This window comes from Canis lupus, chromosome 29 (assembly GCF_048164855.1).
Source record: "Canis lupus baileyi chromosome 29, mCanLup2.hap1, whole genome shotgun sequence".
NCBI lineage: Eukaryota > Metazoa > Chordata > Mammalia > Carnivora > Canidae > Canis > Canis lupus.
In genome coordinates, this window is record NC_132866.1 from 19,425,897 (window position 1) to 19,444,721 (window position 18,825).

At 51.4% G+C, this 18,825-nt stretch overlaps 1 protein-coding gene across 1 annotated transcript; it reads right to left on the reverse strand.

The window, feature by feature from the left end:
• Positions 1 to 1,012: 1,012 nt before the first annotated feature.
• DUSP5 (dual specificity phosphatase 5) lies at positions 1,013 to 13,727 on the reverse strand. The gene is made up of 4 exons (XM_072805358.1): positions 13,287 to 13,727; positions 8,703 to 8,851; positions 5,243 to 5,462; positions 1,013 to 2,511 (listed from the first exon to the last, which is right to left on the reverse strand). Exons 1-4 carry the CDS (start codon positions 13,663 to 13,665, stop codon positions 2,111 to 2,113), a joined length of 1,149 nt encoding a protein of 382 aa, XP_072661459.1. The 5' UTR covers positions 13,666 to 13,727; the 3' UTR covers positions 1,013 to 2,110.
• Between the last annotated feature and the right edge of the window lie 5,098 nt (positions 13,728 to 18,825).

Consider the following 18,825-nt stretch of genomic DNA (forward strand, 5'->3'; position numbering starts at 1 on the left):
AAATCCCCACTTGGATTATGCAGAGGAGGCGCACAAGGTGAAGGAAATGCAGCCTCTCTAATGTGAGTGGAATTCTTTCCAAGGCATCTGTGGAGGGAGAGTGGTGAAAACGAAAGGCTTGCAGAGAGCAAGGCCTCAAGCCAAGCCTTGGAGGTCACATGTTTAGAAAGAGCCGGGCTCCCCTGGGCTAGGCTGCCATCTTGCTATTTGTGGACATGGTGCCTGAGAGGGGAGCTGGCCAGCTCTTTGGGCCCCCCAGAATTGAGGGGTATGTTTAGAATTCCCACGTCAGGTCCTGATTAGGAAAACAGGCCCCAAGAGTTAGGCTGGGACAGAGGCCTCAGGTGTGGAAAGAAGTCAGTATTGCTCCTACCTTCCTCCAACAGAGGAAAACAACTGAGTAGGCAAGTCGATCCAGCCTTGGACTTAAACCTACTCACTCACTGAGGGAATCCCCTGGCAGAATTAGTTCCAAGGGTAAAAAAGAAGGGGGAGAGACAGGCCTGTATGGTGAACTGTCACCTAGTTCACTTCTCTGTCCCTCGGGCATTTTTCCAAATTTTTCTGAGTGTTTCTGCCATGTGCCAGGCACTAGAAGGAGGCTGACCACAAGCTTGGCACTCGGGTTTGCTACAATCAAGGCCTTGAGCTTTAAGGGACCTTCAGGATCCTCTAGCTCATTTCACTGATGAGGCATCTGAGGTTCAAGACCACCTTGCCCGGGTTTGTGGAAGTGAAGAGCTGTGAGTGGGTGGACCACCTCTTCACGTGGCTGGCGCCTAAGGACTCCTCCTGCAAGGAGCTTAGGGAAGCCTCTCAGTTGGAAAGCAGTATTCTGTATCCCTAAGATCACCAGCTCTCAAGCAGACACGCAGACTCACACCTACAGTAGCATGTCCACCATCACCCTAGTGCTCACCTGGAAAGAGTGTTTGGATCCAGTGAAAGAGGCTGGGTCCTCACCTAAATGTACTCCTACCTTATGACCCCAACTTACCAGTATGAAGAAGTGTTTTCTTTTAATCTTTTTATTTTGCACTATAAAAAAACAACACCCAGTAACATACTGCTGTTCTTCACATTCATATGGATTTTAGGAAATTATTGCCTTTTCCCCTGGAGAGAGAAACTACAGACAAAAAAAGAAGTACCACATTACAAAATCTGCAAACCCCAGAAGTCCACAGTCTGAAGACAACCCCCAGGGGTAGGGGAGAAAACATGTGTCACAAGAGACAAGACGAGCACACATTAAGGACAGCAAGCTGGGGAAATGACCAGTTCAATGCCAGTGACCCGGACGCAGCGGGTCCCTTTTACTCTTGGCACCCACAGCCACCCCCTCAAAGGGGTGATTTTTGGTCTAAGGTCTGAAGAGCTCTTTACGAATGACACAAGAGATGCTTTGAGGAGGGGGGTGACGAGAAAGGTTCAAGTATGAATAAGAATCATGCGAAGTCCAAAGTTAGGGAAGAACCCCCAGTGGAAAGGACACCCAGACAGGTCAACGTCTTGCTACTTCAACCACCCGCCTTCACACGGGACCCAAGAGGGAGTCTCAAAACCATGTGAGGGTTCAAATAAGCATCTTGATCTTGTCCCTCCACACCCTGGAGGGGTTACTTTCCTGACTGGGTGGTGATCAGCTTATGCCCTGAAGCAAGAGACAGATGCAGAGACTGCCAAAGTTAAAAAAGTAAGGTGGAAATTGTGCTTCCTTCAGAACAACTTGGCTTTGTAACTGCCTTTTCTCTTGGTCTAGCAACTGCTCTCTCCCACGTTGCTGTGGGTATTTATTGCCTTGCGCTTGAAATGAAAAGGCGAGCTTGGAGGTGCAGGGCCTAGGCGGTCCTGAGAGGGCAGGGGGTCTGGAAGTACAGTAGTCGGCACGTGCTGTGCTCTAATAATGGCTTGGCCTTCCTTCGGTCCCCAAAACCTATCCCCACTGTACATGTGAAGTTCGTTTGCAAGCCTGGTGACCACTCACTGTCCCACTGGGGCGGCGGGCCAGTGAGGTGTTCAGTATTGCACAGGTATGAAATGTCCACGAGTTTTAAAAAAGCAGAATCACAGTTGTTCTTGGGGCTCGGCTGGTTCCCCCATCCTGGTTTTAGCAGGATGTGGCCGTGGCCATGGGGCTCCTGCCGAGCTCTGAGACTGTCGAGTGGGTGGGCATGGGTGCCAGCACCGAGGTAGGGAACGTGCAGTAGGAACCCTGCATGTCAGGGCTCAGTGTCTGCAAATGGGCGAGGAATGAAGAGCCGGCTGCCTCCCCTTGGCAGGAAGGAGCCTGAGGCGTGGAAGGTAGGATCTCAGACTCATACTGCAGGAGCTGGCCCATGAAGCCAAAGTTGGGCGAGACCACACTCCTCCGCTGCTTGATGTAATCGAAGGCATCCTTCAGGCGGAACTGCTTGGCCTTCATGAGGTAAGCCATACAGATGGTGGGCGAGCGGGAGATCCCAGCCTCGCAGTGGACCAGGACCTTGCCTCCCTTTTCCCTGACACAATCTAGAAGGAAGAAAAGACAGTGAGGAGGTGTTGGGACTGAAACCCAAAGGCAATGCCAAAGATACAAGAATTAAACACAAAAGTGACCTAGTTATCAAACATCACATCTGCCCAAAGGCGAAGGTTCCCACATAGTCTAATGCTCATTGGCAGGGACAGAGCTTTTGGGGTCCCAGGAGAGTCTATCCTCGTGTGGGACCTCTCTAATCTTTAGAGGTGCTTCCCTGTTCTCCAGGATACTTGCATATATTCTGCCCCTGAAGGTGCTAGACTGGAGTAATAATCCCTTCCTGGAGATGCCATCCTCACTTGGGTTCCTGAAATGGGTTTCAAGAGGCCACTAGAAAATCCTTGACATTGCATGCAAATCTACTGGGTATGTATATTTTCCTGAGAGGGTCGCAGGTTTAAAGACTGGCTCAGAAAAGCAATTCCTGCCTCTTGGGATCTGATTCTCATAGGAAGGACCTAGCCCCGCCCCTCCTGCTAGAGGCCTACCAGCCTCCCTGGGCACCCTATCTGGCTGTGCCAGGGCGAGATGTTTGGCTCAGCTCCCAGAGTTCCCACCACCGAACGTCCAATGAATAGTGCACAGCCACTAATTACAGCCCTGGCTAAGTGACGCTTACTAGACCTGGGGATAGAGATGGCTTTCGCAAACTCCATCTTGCACAACAATGGGAGACACTGCTGTAAACCTACCACCACGAGTTAGCATTCTTTAGCTCAATATGTCAAGGGGGTGGCCTCCTTTTCTGTTCCACTCCTCCCCCAACCCCGGAAGAATTACAACAGTTAAAAAGGAGGAGCAAAAGGTTACACATATATGTACACATCAATTAAAAACCACAAAAAAAAACAGTCTTTCCAATTCCCTGTCTTGCTAGTGAGGAAACTATTACATCACAACACAGGAAGTCTGATGTACCTGGCACTGTGAAAGGCCACAGTACACAAAAACATGTAAGATTCTGAAGGGCAAATCAAGTCAGCTCCCTTACCTCCCTCCCTCCTTCCCTCCCTCCCCAAGTTCACAAGTTCGAAAAGATCAACTTGGATCAAGTTAGGGAGGAACCCTGGAGCTTCCCCAACAGAACCCAAGTCCCAAAGGCCATACTCAGTGGAGCTCATTAGAGGTACCCCCAATTTAGTCTGACTCAAAAAAACTTCCTGTAAATTTGTTCAACCCTCAACCCTTAGGATTGTAGGGTCAGGACTCCCAATTTCCCTTTGCTCCTTGTAGACTAGCTTTTCATTGCCCAGTGACATGTCCAAGAAAGCAAAGGGCCTAGAGTTGCTTCTGTTCTACCCCTCAGGACCGGTCTTCCACGTGGCCTTCCCAGGAGGGCCCTGGGAAGGTGCCAGTGCATGGTATGGGCTCAGTTCCCCCTTCCACCAGCAGGGCAAGGAGTCTGGGGAAAAGCATCCTGTGCTTTCAAAAGGCTGTGGGGGTTTGTGTGGTTGTGTACATAATACACAGGATGGGGAGGGAGGCTTCTGAGAAATGGATGGGGGCGGGTTTCATGAGCTCACGCAGTAGCTATCTAGGTAATTAAATAACAGGCAGAGAAGGGCAAGGCATTCCCAGGGTCAGGGAGACAACGTCAAGGGTTTCCCATTCTGAACCTATCATTTGGGCTGCCTCTCAGAGATCCAAAGGAAACCTCTCAGCCCAGAGGCTCAAAGCACCAGGACAGGCTTAGCCCTCTGCCTCTGGTGACTTTCCCAATGGGTTTCCTGTAGAGGAGAAACCACGTGTGATGAGCACAGGGCTCACCATGTGGCTGAAGGGCTCTCCTTAATTGCTACCTGCCCTAAATAGTTATTGCTGTGCCCAACACCTGCATTTCTGCGTTTCCCCCTCTAAAGCCCTCAAGTCAAGGTAAGGAAAATCACATCTCAGCTTCAACCTCCACGCATGTTAAATGGAAAGGAGAGGACAGGCCACAAGGTTGGGGAGTGGTGCTTGCAAATCAGAAATGGAAAAAAGTCAGCCTAGCCACCGAGGTGGGAGGAATTGGGGGTGTGGGGGAAGTTGTCAAATAAGGGAACAATCCAGGCTAGGCTGAAGAGATAGAAACCCAAAGCCCAAAGCCCTTTCCAGGCAGAGACCAGAGGTTTTCCAGGCCTGCACAGGGGAGCGAATGATAACTGCCTAACACAAGGTATAAGAGATGCCAACTTCTCTGTGCACAGAGCATGGAGCTTGATCAAATGCTATCCTTAATCCAAAATTAGCTGAAAATGCAAAACAAATTGCCCCTAAAGCAGTCTGCCAAAAACTGTGAAAAGCTGCCAGGGCCCTCAGGGCTCAGTGTGTAACTGGTGCTCTCTCAATCCTTCTGTTTGCTTTTTAAAAATACCCCAACCTACGTAGAAGCACAGTTAGGATGGTTCTTTCCCTCCCTTGCTTCCCTGGCGTGGAGCATTACGCACGGACACACTCTGCTTCCCGCCCAGCTAGGGAAAATAACAAGAGCAGCAGTGAGTGTTGCCATAAAATTATATTAATTCATTTATCTTGCAAATTAAAGCTCCTATTAATAGCAACTTGAATCCTCCCCTCTGCCTCTTTGGTGGCTGCATCTCTTCCTGGCCCCAACGCCTGGTGGTTGCAGATACAAGACACTTTTCTTCTTGGCAAAGGGAGCCTCCATCAGTACCTCAAAACCAAGAACAGGTGCCCCTTTGGGACACCCCCAAATGACTGAGGGTGAATGACTGAACCTACCAATGAAGTCAATTGCTTCTTGAAAGTGGGAGCTAATGTCGGCTGTGTGGCTGTCTTCCACAGGGATCCATTTGTAGTGTAGGTGGGTCGTGCAGGACTCGGAAATCCGCCGTGAGACATTCAGCAGGGCCGTGATGTGCAGGTTGGCGAGGAACTCGCACTTGGATGCATGGTAGGCACTTCCAAGGTAGAGGAATGGAAGGATTTCGACGGGGCCGCCCTGGAAAGAAGGGCGAAGGAAACATTGGATTAACTCGCTCCTTTAGGAGAGGAAACAAAACAACCCTGACCTACTTGTCGTTAAGGTGGGAGGTTCCCTTTCTGGTTTCCAGGTAGAGAGTTCAGAGCCAGGGTAGTTGAACCAGGAGTGTGGGTGGAGCCTCCATCCTGGCCGACTTTCTACCCGACATTGCTGCCTTGTGACTCAGTGATGGCAAAGCCCACACAGCAAAGATTTTCATTTTCTTATACATATTGAGGCGAGAGGACATGCTAACAGCCTTCCTGTGCTGATAAGGATGAGAAGATGTGCGTGACGGGAAGAACTGAGAAGCTTACATTCAAGTTCTAGCTGCTCCGACAGCACCAGGGCAAGCCTTCTAACTGTGGGGCAGCCTCAGTTTCTTTCTAGATGAAACAGATGTCAACAAGACAAGTACCTCCACTTTATAGCCCCGATGTTCCTACAGTGTTATTTCATCAAGCCTAGAGTACGGATGATTGGTCCTAAGATACATGGGGGTTTCAGAGATGTTAAAATGTGCCCCAAAGGGGTGCCTGGGTGGCTCAGTGGTTGAGCATCTGCCTTTGGTTCAGGTCATGATCCTGGAGTCCTGTGACTGAGTCCCACATCAGGCTCCCCATGGGGAGCCTGCTTCTCCCTCTATGTCTGTGTGTCTCATGAATAAATAAAATCTTAAAAATAAATAAATAAAATGTGCCCCCAAGAAAGGATGCTTCTTGGAAGTGGAAATGACCACTGTTTTTACCTAGAACCCTTAAAGAAAAGCTATTAAGCCAAGGGGAGAGGGGTTTCTCCTACCCCTGATCTTCCTCACGTGGGGCTGAGCATTTGTGAGAGATGCTGACATCATCACCCTTTTGGAAGGCCACCCACACACCAGGTTTCCAGTGAAGGAGGATCCCAATTAGAAGCAGAGACCATCTACCCTGAGGCAAAGTTAAAAAGAACAACAGCTTGCCGGTCAGACTCTGGCAGTCTTAGCACCTCCAGGGTGGCAAGAAAAAACCCAAGTTAACTGCAACAATGGGAGAGTCTAGAGATTTAGAAAGACTGGGGTTGGGGGGACAGTGGCTGTGTCTTTGGGAGCCTTTCTCCCCTCATCCACCCGCTTCCTGTATTTCCATTTCCTGTCCTGGAATAAAAGCAGAATGGAAACTGCCAGACCCGTAACAGGGAAAGGGGCATAGGACGAGGGGTAGGTAGAAGAAGGTACCCCCTTCTTCTCCTGCCAGCAAAACGCAATTTTCAAATTACCTGGCATGCGGTGTGTGCTTTTTCTTTCCTGAGAAAAAGTGTTTAAGCAAAGGCCGGTTTGGTCACTTGGGGGAAGTTATAGAGGAGTTTACAAACTCCTCTGTAACTCTAGTTTACAAAAGATAGAGTAACAACCAGTATATACATATATTTTTTTAAGTAGACTCTGCACCCAGTGAGGGGCTCAAACCCATGACCTTGAGATTAAGACCTGGGCTGAGATCAAGAGTCGGATGCTTAACCGGCTGAGCCCCTCCAGGTGCCCCACCTGGACTTAACACTTCAGATGTACCTACATGGATGTCTCCCTCTCTTTAGTGCCTGGAAAACACTGACACACCAGACCTGGGATCTTATCCAATTACTTCTAAAGCCTAAAACAACAACCCCCTGAAACCATGTATCTTTCTTTTTCTGATCCCTCTGTTTAGACTCCAGAGGAAGAAACCAACGGCCTTCAGAAACCCCAAAGGTTAACGCGAGCTTGCCTGGCTTCTCTCAATGCAGACGCGCTTCTAAGAAATAGCACTCGGGGGTTCCCCAGATGAACCCTAGAGACACATCAGGGCCTCCCCAGTCCTCTCTTGGCCAAACGTCTGCTGTGCTTTTACAACATCCTGACAATTCTTGTTTCTCTTTCACTTTCTGCGAAGCGAGGGTAAACCACCCAAACAAACAAAAAATAGAAATCCAGTGAAGCCACATGCCCAAACTTGAATGTTAAGGGTTCAAAAATTAAAAAATAAATAAAAAAATAAATAAAAAAATACGCTGTATTTTTTAATAAAGGATAACAAACAAAATAATAACCCTGGCACCTTGCCAAGCTAACAGACTTCCTAACCAAGGATCCCATTCAAGGAAAGCTACTTGGCTTTACTGGGAAGTTTATTCCCAGGGGCAGAGCACTGCTCATGACAGGCAGTCATTTTAGACAGCATCCAGGCATCTTCCTTCTTTAGGATTGTGATATGCAATTATTTTGGGGGGAAAACCTGAAAAGATCCTCCTGCCAAGTCAGGTGCCCAGACTGGCCCCTTTCCAAAAGGAATTCTGCTTCTGTGGAAAACAGAACAAGGTCCTGAAAAGAATCAGAGTTAAGAGAAGGGGGGAGCTCTGGGCCTACTGTTACCAGGAACCCAGCTACAGGATTCTTTGCAAAGAGATCATCTCCGCTGTGAGATACATTTTTTCCTCCCCCTCTGTAAAATAGGAAGGTGGGCTTCGAGCTCTGGTTTCTGCCAGATTTTGATCCTTGCCCGCCTTTCTCTCATCCTCCCGCACTGGAGGGAACCCCTGATTGAGTCTTCCACATTTTCAGCCTTTAAAGAGTTGCTGGAAAGTAGAATACTTTGAAGGAAAAAACCCCACATATTTGTAGGAGCTTGAAATTCTCTATGGTGTCTCTTGATCTTCTCTGGGCTTCAGAATTTATGGAATTGTAAGCACCAGAAACCCTTGGGGCCTGCTTAGCCATCCAAATAGGCATCCATTCCTCCAGCCCTGTTTCGGTTAAAAATAACAGTAAGACACATCTTGACAGGTCCTAGGTTGTTGTGCAGAAACTGCAGAGCATGAACAATTACAAAGATTAACACAGGAAGCCTGAAAGTCAGCTCTGAAACATCTTCAGGGAAACCTAAACTAGTATTTTGAAGCCTCTCTGCACTTCCGAGGCCAGCTAATCATAATGTATCTTTCACTTCCCCTTTTCTCCAGAAGCTGTCAAGCATCCTGTGGCTCGGTTTGCTCTTGTCAGCTTGTTTGCTGGAAAGAAGCCCATTTACTCTTGGATGGAAACTCAAGTTGGCAAGCCATAGCTCTCTGAAGCTAGAGGGCTCTGCCAACACCCTGATCCACAAAAGAACGAACCAGTGCCACCGAGCGAGTGGGGAGAGGAAGAGCCGGGGGCCGAGGAAGGAACAGAGTCAGCAGCCAAGACAGCACTTCCACACCACTTACCTGGTCATAGGCTGGCCTGTAGCTGATGCTGAGCACTGGTTTCCCACACTGGCTCATGAGGGCTTTCTCAGTGTCAACCTTCTCTTGTGAAATGGGTTGTACATCCACACAACACTCAGGATATTCAGAGTAGAAAGTCTCATATCCCCCTGCAAGGGGTTAAAAAAAAAAAAAAAAAGGAAGATAGATGTTAAGCATTGATTTCTCAGGCTTTCAGAAAATGTCCAGAATTAATCAATACCCTCAGTGTGGAAGAGTCAAGAATATATATATATATATATGTATATATATATATACATATATATATATATATATTTTTTTTTTTTAAGAGTCAAGAATATTAAGCTAACATAGATTCTGGTCTTATAAAATAAAAATTGAGCCCAACCAATGAATAGCTTTAAAACAGAAATGGGCCACACACACACACACACACACACACACACTCGCTCTTCTAAAAAGTTATAGTTCAGAGAGGCAATCATTAACTTTTTGTGTCTATCAGAAGCAGCTGAAAGGAAATCTGACATCTGGCAAATATTAACCAAATCCCTCCAGAAAACAAAAGCTATTTTCACTCATTTGTCTAAAATGCAGGTGTGATTATGCAGAATTTCATTCATTTGCAAGAGACGCCTAAATTGGTCAGTTTTATCCCTGGCCCATTAGCTCTGAACTGGATTATGGATGGAACCCCCTCTATTCATAAGGGAATGGGGGCTAGTATGAGGTTTAAACTAAGAGCAATTAAAACAGCCCTGCCCTTTCTCACTCCCAAGGTGCTAAAGAACACTGCTGATAATCCTCTCTATAGGTCCAATTTTGAGTAATCAATCTAATTACCCTTAGAACTTAATTCTCAGTCCAAATAAGTAAAAACCAAACTAGAGGCACGAGGCCCTTAGAACTTAATTCTCAGTCCCAATAAGTAAAAACTCTCTCCCTCTCAAGACTACCTACCCTCCCTTTCTACCTTATTAACTTTCCCTTCTGATCTTCCCCACAGCATGTCCTCAGATAAGAACTACCGGCAGGTAGGACTCTGTAAAAATCCTTTATATTACATTTAAACTTCTCCAGATGGGAAACTTCAGGTAAAAGCTACTGTGACCAAGGCACAGAAACTTGGGTATATTAAAGCAATCTCAGGCCCAGCACTAAGTAGGAAAGAACCAAATGAAAAACATGCCAAGTGCTACCAGGTGAATAGGCCAGCCGTCACTTGGGGAAACCCTCACTCCCAATCCAAAAGGACCTAAGGGGCTTCTGAGAGCCTCCAAAAAACCCTTCTATATTTTTCTGACCCGAATAATTCACTTAGGGTCAAATCATTGATTAAATATGCATCCTGAGACTGTGTATATTTTCCAAAGTCCCTTCTTTCTTCTGTCTCTGGGTGTTGTGATCGTCCCACAGTGGAGCGCACGGTGGTTTTAAACCCCTGCAGTAGACAAATGGTTAATGGATAGCATGGCGGTCTCCAGCTCCCTCCCAGAAGCTGCAGCCAATTCCTAGAATGAGTCATCTTGCCATTACTGCTTCCTCCCAGCTTGCTGGAACTGCCCCCGCCCCCATGAGTACACTCCAATCTCCTCTGTGGTCACTTCAACAAAAAGCCCAATGGGCCTCCCCAGATCAGCTTCTGGTCCTCCCAGTCATGACAGGAGCCCACATGTCAGAGAATGACTGAGGTGGGAGGCAGTGGTATTTGTGACTTAGCTTCCCCCTCCCCTCACTGTAGCCCCTCGGCCCTTTCCCTCCTGGGCGGCCCTTTCCCTCCTAGGAGGCAGAGAGAATGTTCGAATTAGTGACCCACAGCTTTGTTGAAAGAGGTGACCCTCGTTAGTAAATCACTTCCTGTGCTTGGGCCTCCAATGTTTTGGGTTCCAGGAGACAAACGGAGTGATATGGGATGGGAATCGGGAGTAAGAGTGGCCCAGGCCCTCCCCAACTTTCCCAAGAATGAGGCTTGGGAAAGAGAAGCCTTCAGGCCACCACATCTCGTCTTTAAATAGCACACTTAAGAGATGGCTGTCAGGACAGACAGGAGGTGCGGGTGTGGGCCGGGTTCCGCCTGCCTGTTGACAAAATAAGGCAGGCAGGCCAAGAGTCTCAGTGTAGTTGAGGGACAGATAAACAGGATCCTGTCTCTTCAAGCTGGGGTCAGGAGTCCTTCAGATTAGGTGGTGGTCTCTTTCACCCAGACCCCTCAGAGGCATGGACAGACAGATCATTCTTCCTTGGTGCCTCACTCTTGAGTTGCCAGAGCTGTGGCAATTCTTTTGGCTGCTTTAACCCTCTTCAGAGTGATTCCGCTTTTGATCACTGCTGCATGACCAGGGGAACAGAGAAGGTGTATGGACACTGTATATAAATACACAGTGACAATGCCATTCAGTCATCTCATTTTAGTGTTATTTGGGGACGGGGTGGGGTGGGGTGTGCGGAGGCTAAAAGAAAGGATGAAAGGCATTGCCCCCAAGATCTGAAATGCCACTAGACTAAAACCTGAATTCATATCCGGACATGATGTAGAGAAGTAAATAAAATTTTTCTTGAGCAACAACTTAAGTTTTGTACTGTTGTAACAGTAGGTATCCCGTAATTTCTACTGAAATTTAAAAGGCACACAACGATCAACCTGGCAATTATCAGAATTTTACTGAAAGACAGTACACACACCAAGCATTTGGACAAAAATATGCCCTACCACACTGCCTCAAATAGTGAGGTTGAAAGAAACCTACTGGCTACCAGTAGAGGACTGGTTTAAAAAGTAAAAGGGACATGTATGCTCGGATATGGACTAGTCTCCCAAGATCTAGTTAAGTGAAAGAAGCAGGAACTGGAAATATACAAAACCATCCTCCTTTTTAAAGATACTCATGGAAAATCAGCTTGTCTAAAGATGAACAAAAAAAAGTTGGTGGCTGTCTCTGGAGAGTGTAACCGGGCTCAATGGTGTGCAGAAGACACTTTTTTCATTGTACAGCCTTTGTGCTTTTATAATTTTACTTGTGTATGTTACTCTCAAAAAAATTTTTTTTAGACATGAATTTTCCCAAGATGTGAGTCTATAGAGCTCCTTCTTTCCTGTGGCAGTAACTTCTACTAAACAGTCAGCGTGCCCCCCCCAACCCCCCCCCCCCAGAGGGGTACGGAGCAGAGGCAGGACCCGGAGGGGTTTCCTGGAACATTTCTTTCATGCTACAGGGGAGGCAGTAGCTTTTCCTGTACCCATTACTAAGAACAGGACATAAAAACCACATCAGGAAGAGAAAGAAATCCCAGGCTAAGTGCGAAACTTCTGCAGAGCTGGGAGGGCATCTCTCCATCCCCTGCAAGCTGAGAAGATGACCATCTTCTGCTTGTCATCTCCCTAACAGGAATAAACAGGGGACAGTCTGTAAGAGGTGCTAATGGAGGTGGGGGCTGCGCATGTGATCTCCTGGCCTAGAGTGTGTGAAATTCCCCAAACTGCATGGTTTTAAAACAGGGCCCTAATCCTCAGCTCACTGCATCCGAGTTCTGAACCACATTCCTGCTGTATCTCAAGGAGTGGGCAACAGGGTTGGCAGGGCCTTGGGGCACAGCTCGGCTGAACTCTCATCTCTGCACTGTGGACTAGGTCTTCTACACATCGGAGATTACAAAGAACTCAAGACAAGGCGCGAGAAGTCATAGGAAGGGATCCAGAAATCAAAGCTCCGTAGTCTGAAAGTAAGTCACCTGCTCACTACAAGGCTCAGAAGTCAAAGTCCTCTCTCCAGCAGGTGTAATGGGCGGACTGGTGGGGCACCTCCTGGGGCGACTCAGACCAAAGGCGACGGAGTCCCTTTGGCCACCAGCCCGCTACGCCTCTCCCAAATCCTGGCTCCCCTGGCAGCCGTCAGGGAGCCGGCCCCGGGGATGACCTGGGGGCCAGGGGGCGGGGGGCAGTTAAGGGAAGGGGTAAGAAGAGCGGGAAGGCTGTCGGTTCCAAATGGAGCTAGAGAAAGACCTGGGAGGGGAGACGGGAAGGCCGGAGGAAAACAATAAAAAGCAGTAAAATGCAGTGGAAAGGAAGGGGAGGGGCTGGCCAGGGTCAAAAAGGCAAGAGGGGTCGGCGAAGACTGCCCAGCACACGTTAACCGTCCAGGCGGGAGGAAGGGGGCGCCGCGGCGCCACGCTCCGGGGGCGGGGGGTTGGGGGCGCGACCCGCTGATCCCGCCAGATCAGTCCCGGAGCAGGGCTCGGAGCCCCGGCCCCCGCGAGGGCGGCTAAGCCGGCGAGGCTGGGCGCGCGCGGCACGAGCCGACGGCCCCCTCCGCGGGACCCCCCCCCCCCCCGCCCCGGGCCGACCGGCTGCCCGGAGCTTTCGAGGAACGCGGGTGGGAGGGCGAGGCTGCGAGGCTGGCGCGGGCAGCGGCCTCCCCGGCGCACGTCAGCCCCGGGTGCGGACTTCGGGAGGCGGCGACGCCCGGGGCGGGGGTGGCGGGGGGCGCGCCGCACGAGGAGCGCACGGGAGCCCCCCAACCCCCCGGGCCGGGCGGGGGCGGGGAGGGCGAGGGCGGGGGCGGGGGCCGGGCGCCCCGACGCGCTCACCTTTGAGGAAGTAGACCCGCGGCCCGGCGGGCAGGCAGGCGAGCAGCGAGGTGAGCACGACGCGCGCGGCGCTCTCCTCGCGCAGCTTCTGCCAGTGGCGGCTGCCCTGGTCCAGCACCACCACGGCCGCCACGCCGCCGCCGCCCTCCTGCAGCAGCCGCGCGCGCGCCGCCTCGTCGGGCAGCACGTAGCGCGCAGACACCGCGCCGCCGCGGGCCCGCCGCAGCACCACCGAGTTGAGGTTGACGTTGAGCGAGCCGCGCACGCTGGAGGCGGCGAAGGCCAGGTAGGGCCGGCAGTCGAGCACCACGCAGCGCGCCGCCGCCTCCTTGCGGAGCATCTTGCGCAGCTGGCGCCCGTCGAGCGACGTGACCTTCATGCCGCGCGCCCCGCAGGTGCCCCCGGCCGGGGCCCGCCGGCGAGGCACGGGAGGCCCGCGAGGCTGCGAGGCTGCGAGGCTGCGAGGCTGCGAGGCTGCGAGGCTGCGAGGCTGCGGCCGCTCCACCGACCGCCCGAGCCCGGCGCCGGAGCCGGAGCCGGAGCGGCCGCGCGGCTCTTCTTTCCCGCCCCGCACGCTCGGCAGCCGGCCCGGCCACTCGCCGCCCCAGAAGCCGGGGATTCCGCCGGCAGCGCCGCGTTTTATGTGAATGAGTGAGCGCCCCGTGACGCGGCTGCCCATATAAGGCCGGAGGGGGCCTCGCCCCGCCCCCGGCGTCTGGCCCCGCCCCGGGGAGCGAGCCGGAGGCGTGGGGCGGGCGCGCCCTTAGTCAGCCGGCGAGGGAGGAAGTGGAAGGCGCCTCCCTCGGCCCTGCGGCCGGCGCGGGCACACTCACTCGCGCATCACCCGGGCCGCCGCCGCTGTCAGGAGCGCCGCGAGGCCGAGGTGACCCACGCTGTGCGGGAAGAGGGGGCGGCGGGGGAGGCAGGGCCTGGCGCCGCGCGATCCGCCTCCGAGGCTCCCAGACGCGGGGGCCGAGGCTGCTGGGGGCCGAGCCGGGCGCGGAGCGAGCCGGGGCCGAGGGCAGCCCCCCCCTCCCCCCCCCCCGCCGCCTGTGCCCGCGGGGCAGCCGGTGCGGGAGCCTGGGCTTCCCCGAGGCCTGACGCGGGAACGACGTGCTTCGCGCTTCGCCTCTAGGGATGAGCTATGGAAGACTCCAGATTGGGTTTGCGTCGGTGACCGGTGGAGTGCAGGCACGGCCACCGTCTGCTGGGCTCCTTACACTGTTTTCTCCACGTTTCTGTGTGCTTGACGTTTTCTGTAATAAAGGTAACCTCGGGGATCCCCGGGTGGCTCAGCGGTTCAGCGCCTGCCTTCGGCCCGGGGCCTGATCCTGGGGTCCCGGGTTCGAGTCCCGCGTCGGGCTCCCTGCGTGGAGCCTGCGTCTCCTCCTGTGTCTCCGCCTCTCTGTGTCTCTCATGAATAAATAAAATCTTAAAAAAGAATAAAATAAAGGCAACCTCAAAGTCGAAATGGAGAGAAGAGCCAGCAGTTTATCTCCCCAAATGGATTCTGCCCTCAAAGGATGGGCAGTCCTTTTTTCTCTGTAACACTTCAACAATAATGAGAATAATTGTTTTTTATATTTTATTTTTTTTATTTTTGAGGAGCCGTCTTCTGGCCCCTGGAAAATCTATCACGGAATCGGCTGCAGCGTCAACATGCATCCGTTGACGGAGCTCAGTCCAGGCAACTGTCCAGGTGGCTTCTGGATTTGGGGGATTATCTGTGGATCAAGCCTAATCCCAGGCTGTCTGCTCCCCAGCAGTCCCCAGCAGCTTCAGGCTTCCCATCCCCAATCTTGGTGAACTGGACACGTTCACCCATTCAGCAGGCATTCGTTGAGGGCCAGCTTCGTGCCAGGGCTCCGCTGGCTGCAGGAACAGGTGTGAGGGAACCTGCCTCTACTCTCCAGCTTGGAGACCCACCATTTTCGTTTTATTAGCTGGAGCAGGGAGGGAGCTGCTCAGTACAAAACAGCCTGCTTCCACGAAAAAGGTGCTTGTTTACTAGACACAGGAGAATGAGGTTTCTAGAAGGAAGCAGAGATCAAATTCTGAAATCAAATGCAATCAAACCGGACGCTAGATAGTTGTTATTGGGTCACAGCTGCATTCAATCTGAGCACTGTCCTGGCCCTGCCCCTGGAGCCCTAAGGAAGATGTGATGTGGGGGGGGGGTCTCTCTTTGGGGTTATTCCTGCCAGCCTTCCCTGCAGTTTGCACCTGCCTCCAGTGTCACCAGCAACATCCACCACCAGATGTTTCAGCCCAGAGCCACACATGTATGGAGCACCCACATGGCCCAGCTCCATGTTGGGTGCTGGACACCCGAGTGAGCAAGACTGGTTGCCCCCAGCCCAGAGAGGAGGCTTGGCACAGCCACAGGCCTCTTTAAGGTCCTGCAGTCCGTATGGAATAGCATCCAGGGTGTGGGGAGTGGGGGGACCTGAGAGGGCCTCCCAGAGCAGGAGAGGAGAGCTGAGGGAAACTTCAAGGAATGAATTGAAGTTAGCCAGGCCACTGAAGGGGGAGGAAGGAAGGCATTCCAGGCAGAGGAAACTGCTAGAGGTAAAGAAAAAACAAAATGCTGGCTTGATGTGTGCTGGAGGTTTGTGAGAGACTAAGACACTCTGGCATTTATTAGAAAATTAAGCAGGGTCAGGTGACAGAGGGCCTTGTGTGTCATTTAAGGCATTTGGATCTTACCCTCTGGCTGGGGTAGCCCTGGATGAGGTGTCTTACAGTGACCTGGTCGGGGGGACATTTATTTGGGAACCTCTGTGAGGCAGCACTGTGGAGGATGGATGTTTTATTTGAGAGTGGGGGTAGGGGTCCAGACTGGAGTCAGGGAGCCAGATAGGAGGCTTTTGTGGGTAATCCAGGCCTGAGCTGATAAGGGCCTGCCGGAACTTGGCAGTGATAGCAGCGATTGGAGAGGCCACACAGATGGGAGAAACATTTAGGAAGTAAATTGCCGGAAGGGTCGGGATGGGGAGACAGAGGGTGACGCCAAGGTTTTCAACTGGGGTAATTGGGTGAATGGTGACACCTTTAGATTAGGGAACCTACAGGAACAGATCTGGGTGAGTAGCAGCAGGAGGAGAAGGGGCTGAAATTCAGGCATGTTAAGTTAGAGGTGATCAAGGACCACCCAAGGGGGTGCCCAGTAAGCAGCGGGGTGACCTGGCAACCATTGCAGAAAAGTCATCTGTCAGCCTCTCCACGTCCAGCATGATCCCAGATTCCAGGACTCTGCCTTCCAGATTTCTCTTCTGACTTGCCCTTTCCAGTCCTGGGGAAGGGCTTGCTTCGTGGGTGTCTGACCTGCGCAGCTACACAGGGCCCCTGCTTACTTTAATGCTCTGCTGTCGCTCTTTTGAAATTCTTAACAATTTTTGGACGAGAAACCATGCATTTTCTTTTTTGTACCAGCCCCCATAAATTATGTAGCTGGTCCCACCCCTGGCTGTAGTTAAAGAGCCCCATTATCTCCCATGCTGGGCTGTATAGTCATGTCCTGTTTCCCAATCTCCAAGCTCTCTCCTTGCTCTCTCATCCTCTACAATGTGATCTTTTTAGGCATAGATCTGAGCATAGAGCCCACCTGCTTTGCTCTAAAACCCTCAATGACACCTACGCACTGTCTGATAAAATCCAAATTCCTTAGTGGAACACCAAGGTCCTTCTTGTTCTGGCCAGTTGGCCATAACCCACTTCTAACCTTGTTTCTCTCCTTCCTTTCTGCCCCTCCTCCCCCCCCACAACCCAGGCTCTAGTTGCTGCCTATTTCCCAAACTTGCCCAGCATTTTACTGCCTCTGCCCTTCCTACAGTACTACAAGGCCTCCCCCATTCCTTCGCAGAGGGATCCTTCCCCTTCATACACAGCTCCAGAGCTACTGTTGCACCTCCAAGAAGCTACCCCCTCAATCCCGAGCCTGTTAATCAGTTGTCCTCCTAGGCAGGGGGTGGTGGGGTGGTGTCTCACCTTTGTGCAGTTTCTCCCTCCCCCAACCTGACAGGTGAGTGTTATCTGTCCTGCCATTAACCTGCAGTCTCCCAGGCCACACTGAGAATTTATTCCACCAACTGTGACTGCGTCATAACACCTAGCACATGGTAGGAGCTGGATCAGTGTGGTAGAATGGAATTCAGTGCTTGCTGAGACTTGCAGCTGGCTTTTTAGGAAGCACCTGGGAAGAAAGTTGGCCACAGTATGGAAATCAGAGGCTTAGTCCCTGGGTAAGGAGACCAGATAAGAAGCTGTGGACACACTGCCCCCAGGATCAGAAACTGTACTTTATCAACTACAGGCCAGGCAGAAAGAGGAGGGTGTCTGAGATTGGAGCTGTAAATAATTATGCCTGTCTACCCTACTGCTTTGAATGGGGGAAAGGATCGGCTCAGGGGGAAAAAAAGCAGAATTCAAATTAATGTTGTGAGATGTACATGAGGCAGGACCTTGTTCTATTCATACTTCTCTTACCCTTGCCAGGTACTCTCAGAGGGAGACAAGATTTTTTAGGTTTCTTGGTGCTTGTTTGAGCAGTCATCCCAACCTTGAAGCTCTGGTTCATCATTGTGATCTGGGATTCTTACCCTTTGGAGGGTCATGGGTGCCCCTTCTAAAAACGATGTGGGGGCAGCCCGGGTGGCTCAGCGGTTTAGCGCCACTTCAGCCCAGTGTGATCCTGGAGACCGGGGATTGAGTCCCGTGTTGGACTCCCTGCATGGAGTCTGCTCCCCCCTCTGCCTGTGTCTGTGCCCCCCACCCCCCTGTCTCTCATGAGTAAATAAATAAAATCTTAAATTTTTTTTTTTTTTTAAAAGATGTGGGCCTACAGCATTCAGCTTCCAATGTCAGGGTGTTTCACGGACCTGGGAACTCCTGTGTCTGTGTCTGCTCACTTCAGTCTCAGTAGGAACTTCTAGAATTCTTCCCCAGCCCTGCTTCCCATCCCCCTGCCCATAAGATGGACCCAGATGGCCTGTGGTGATGGATCAGAGAGTACCCAAAAATGCCAGGGAGGAGCCCAGAGCAACCCCACGGCCAGCCTCAGGGTCCTTTCAGAAGGATGACTTTGCCTTCCCCTTCTTTGTTTCTGATGATACAGGTAGCACGGGCTTATTGTGGATAAGGGAAGTGCAGGGAAGTGAAAATGCTGCTTCCCCTCCACACCCCCCTTCTTTTTCTTAATAAAAGCACTGCTGTCTCTTAGGCTTATGATCCCAAATCAAGGCTGCCAGACAGGTCTGGATCCTAGACTTGCTTCCCACCATCTTGCATAAAGGAAAAAGCACTGGACTAGGGGTCAAAGATCTGGATTCTTATCCAATCTCTGCTGTAACCAGCTTTGATTCTTGAGTTAATATTTGTAAAATGCTTTTTGTGTAGGGTGGCTCTTTTTCTCCCCATGGACCTCTTTCTCCCTTGCCCCCAGGTTTCTTGGAATCAATACAGTGCTTCCTCATAAGTCCAAACAGCACTTGCTGTGTGACTGTTGAGAATCACTCATCCTCTTAGAGCCATGGTTTCCTCT

Coding starts and splice junctions, on each gene's coding strand:
- DUSP5 (XM_072805358.1), bottom strand. CDS start 13,665: ATGAAGGTCACGTCGCTCGACGGGCGCCAGCTGCGCAAGATGCTCCGC. Junction 8,852..13,286: donor GCGGGTCTACTTCCTCAAAG/GTGAGCGCGTCG, acceptor AACCCCTTGCAG/GGGGATATGAGACTTTCTAC. Junction 5,463..8,702: donor ACAGGCCAGCCTATGACCAG/GTAAGTGGTGTG, acceptor CCTTCTTTCCAG/GGCGGCCCCGTCGAAATCCT.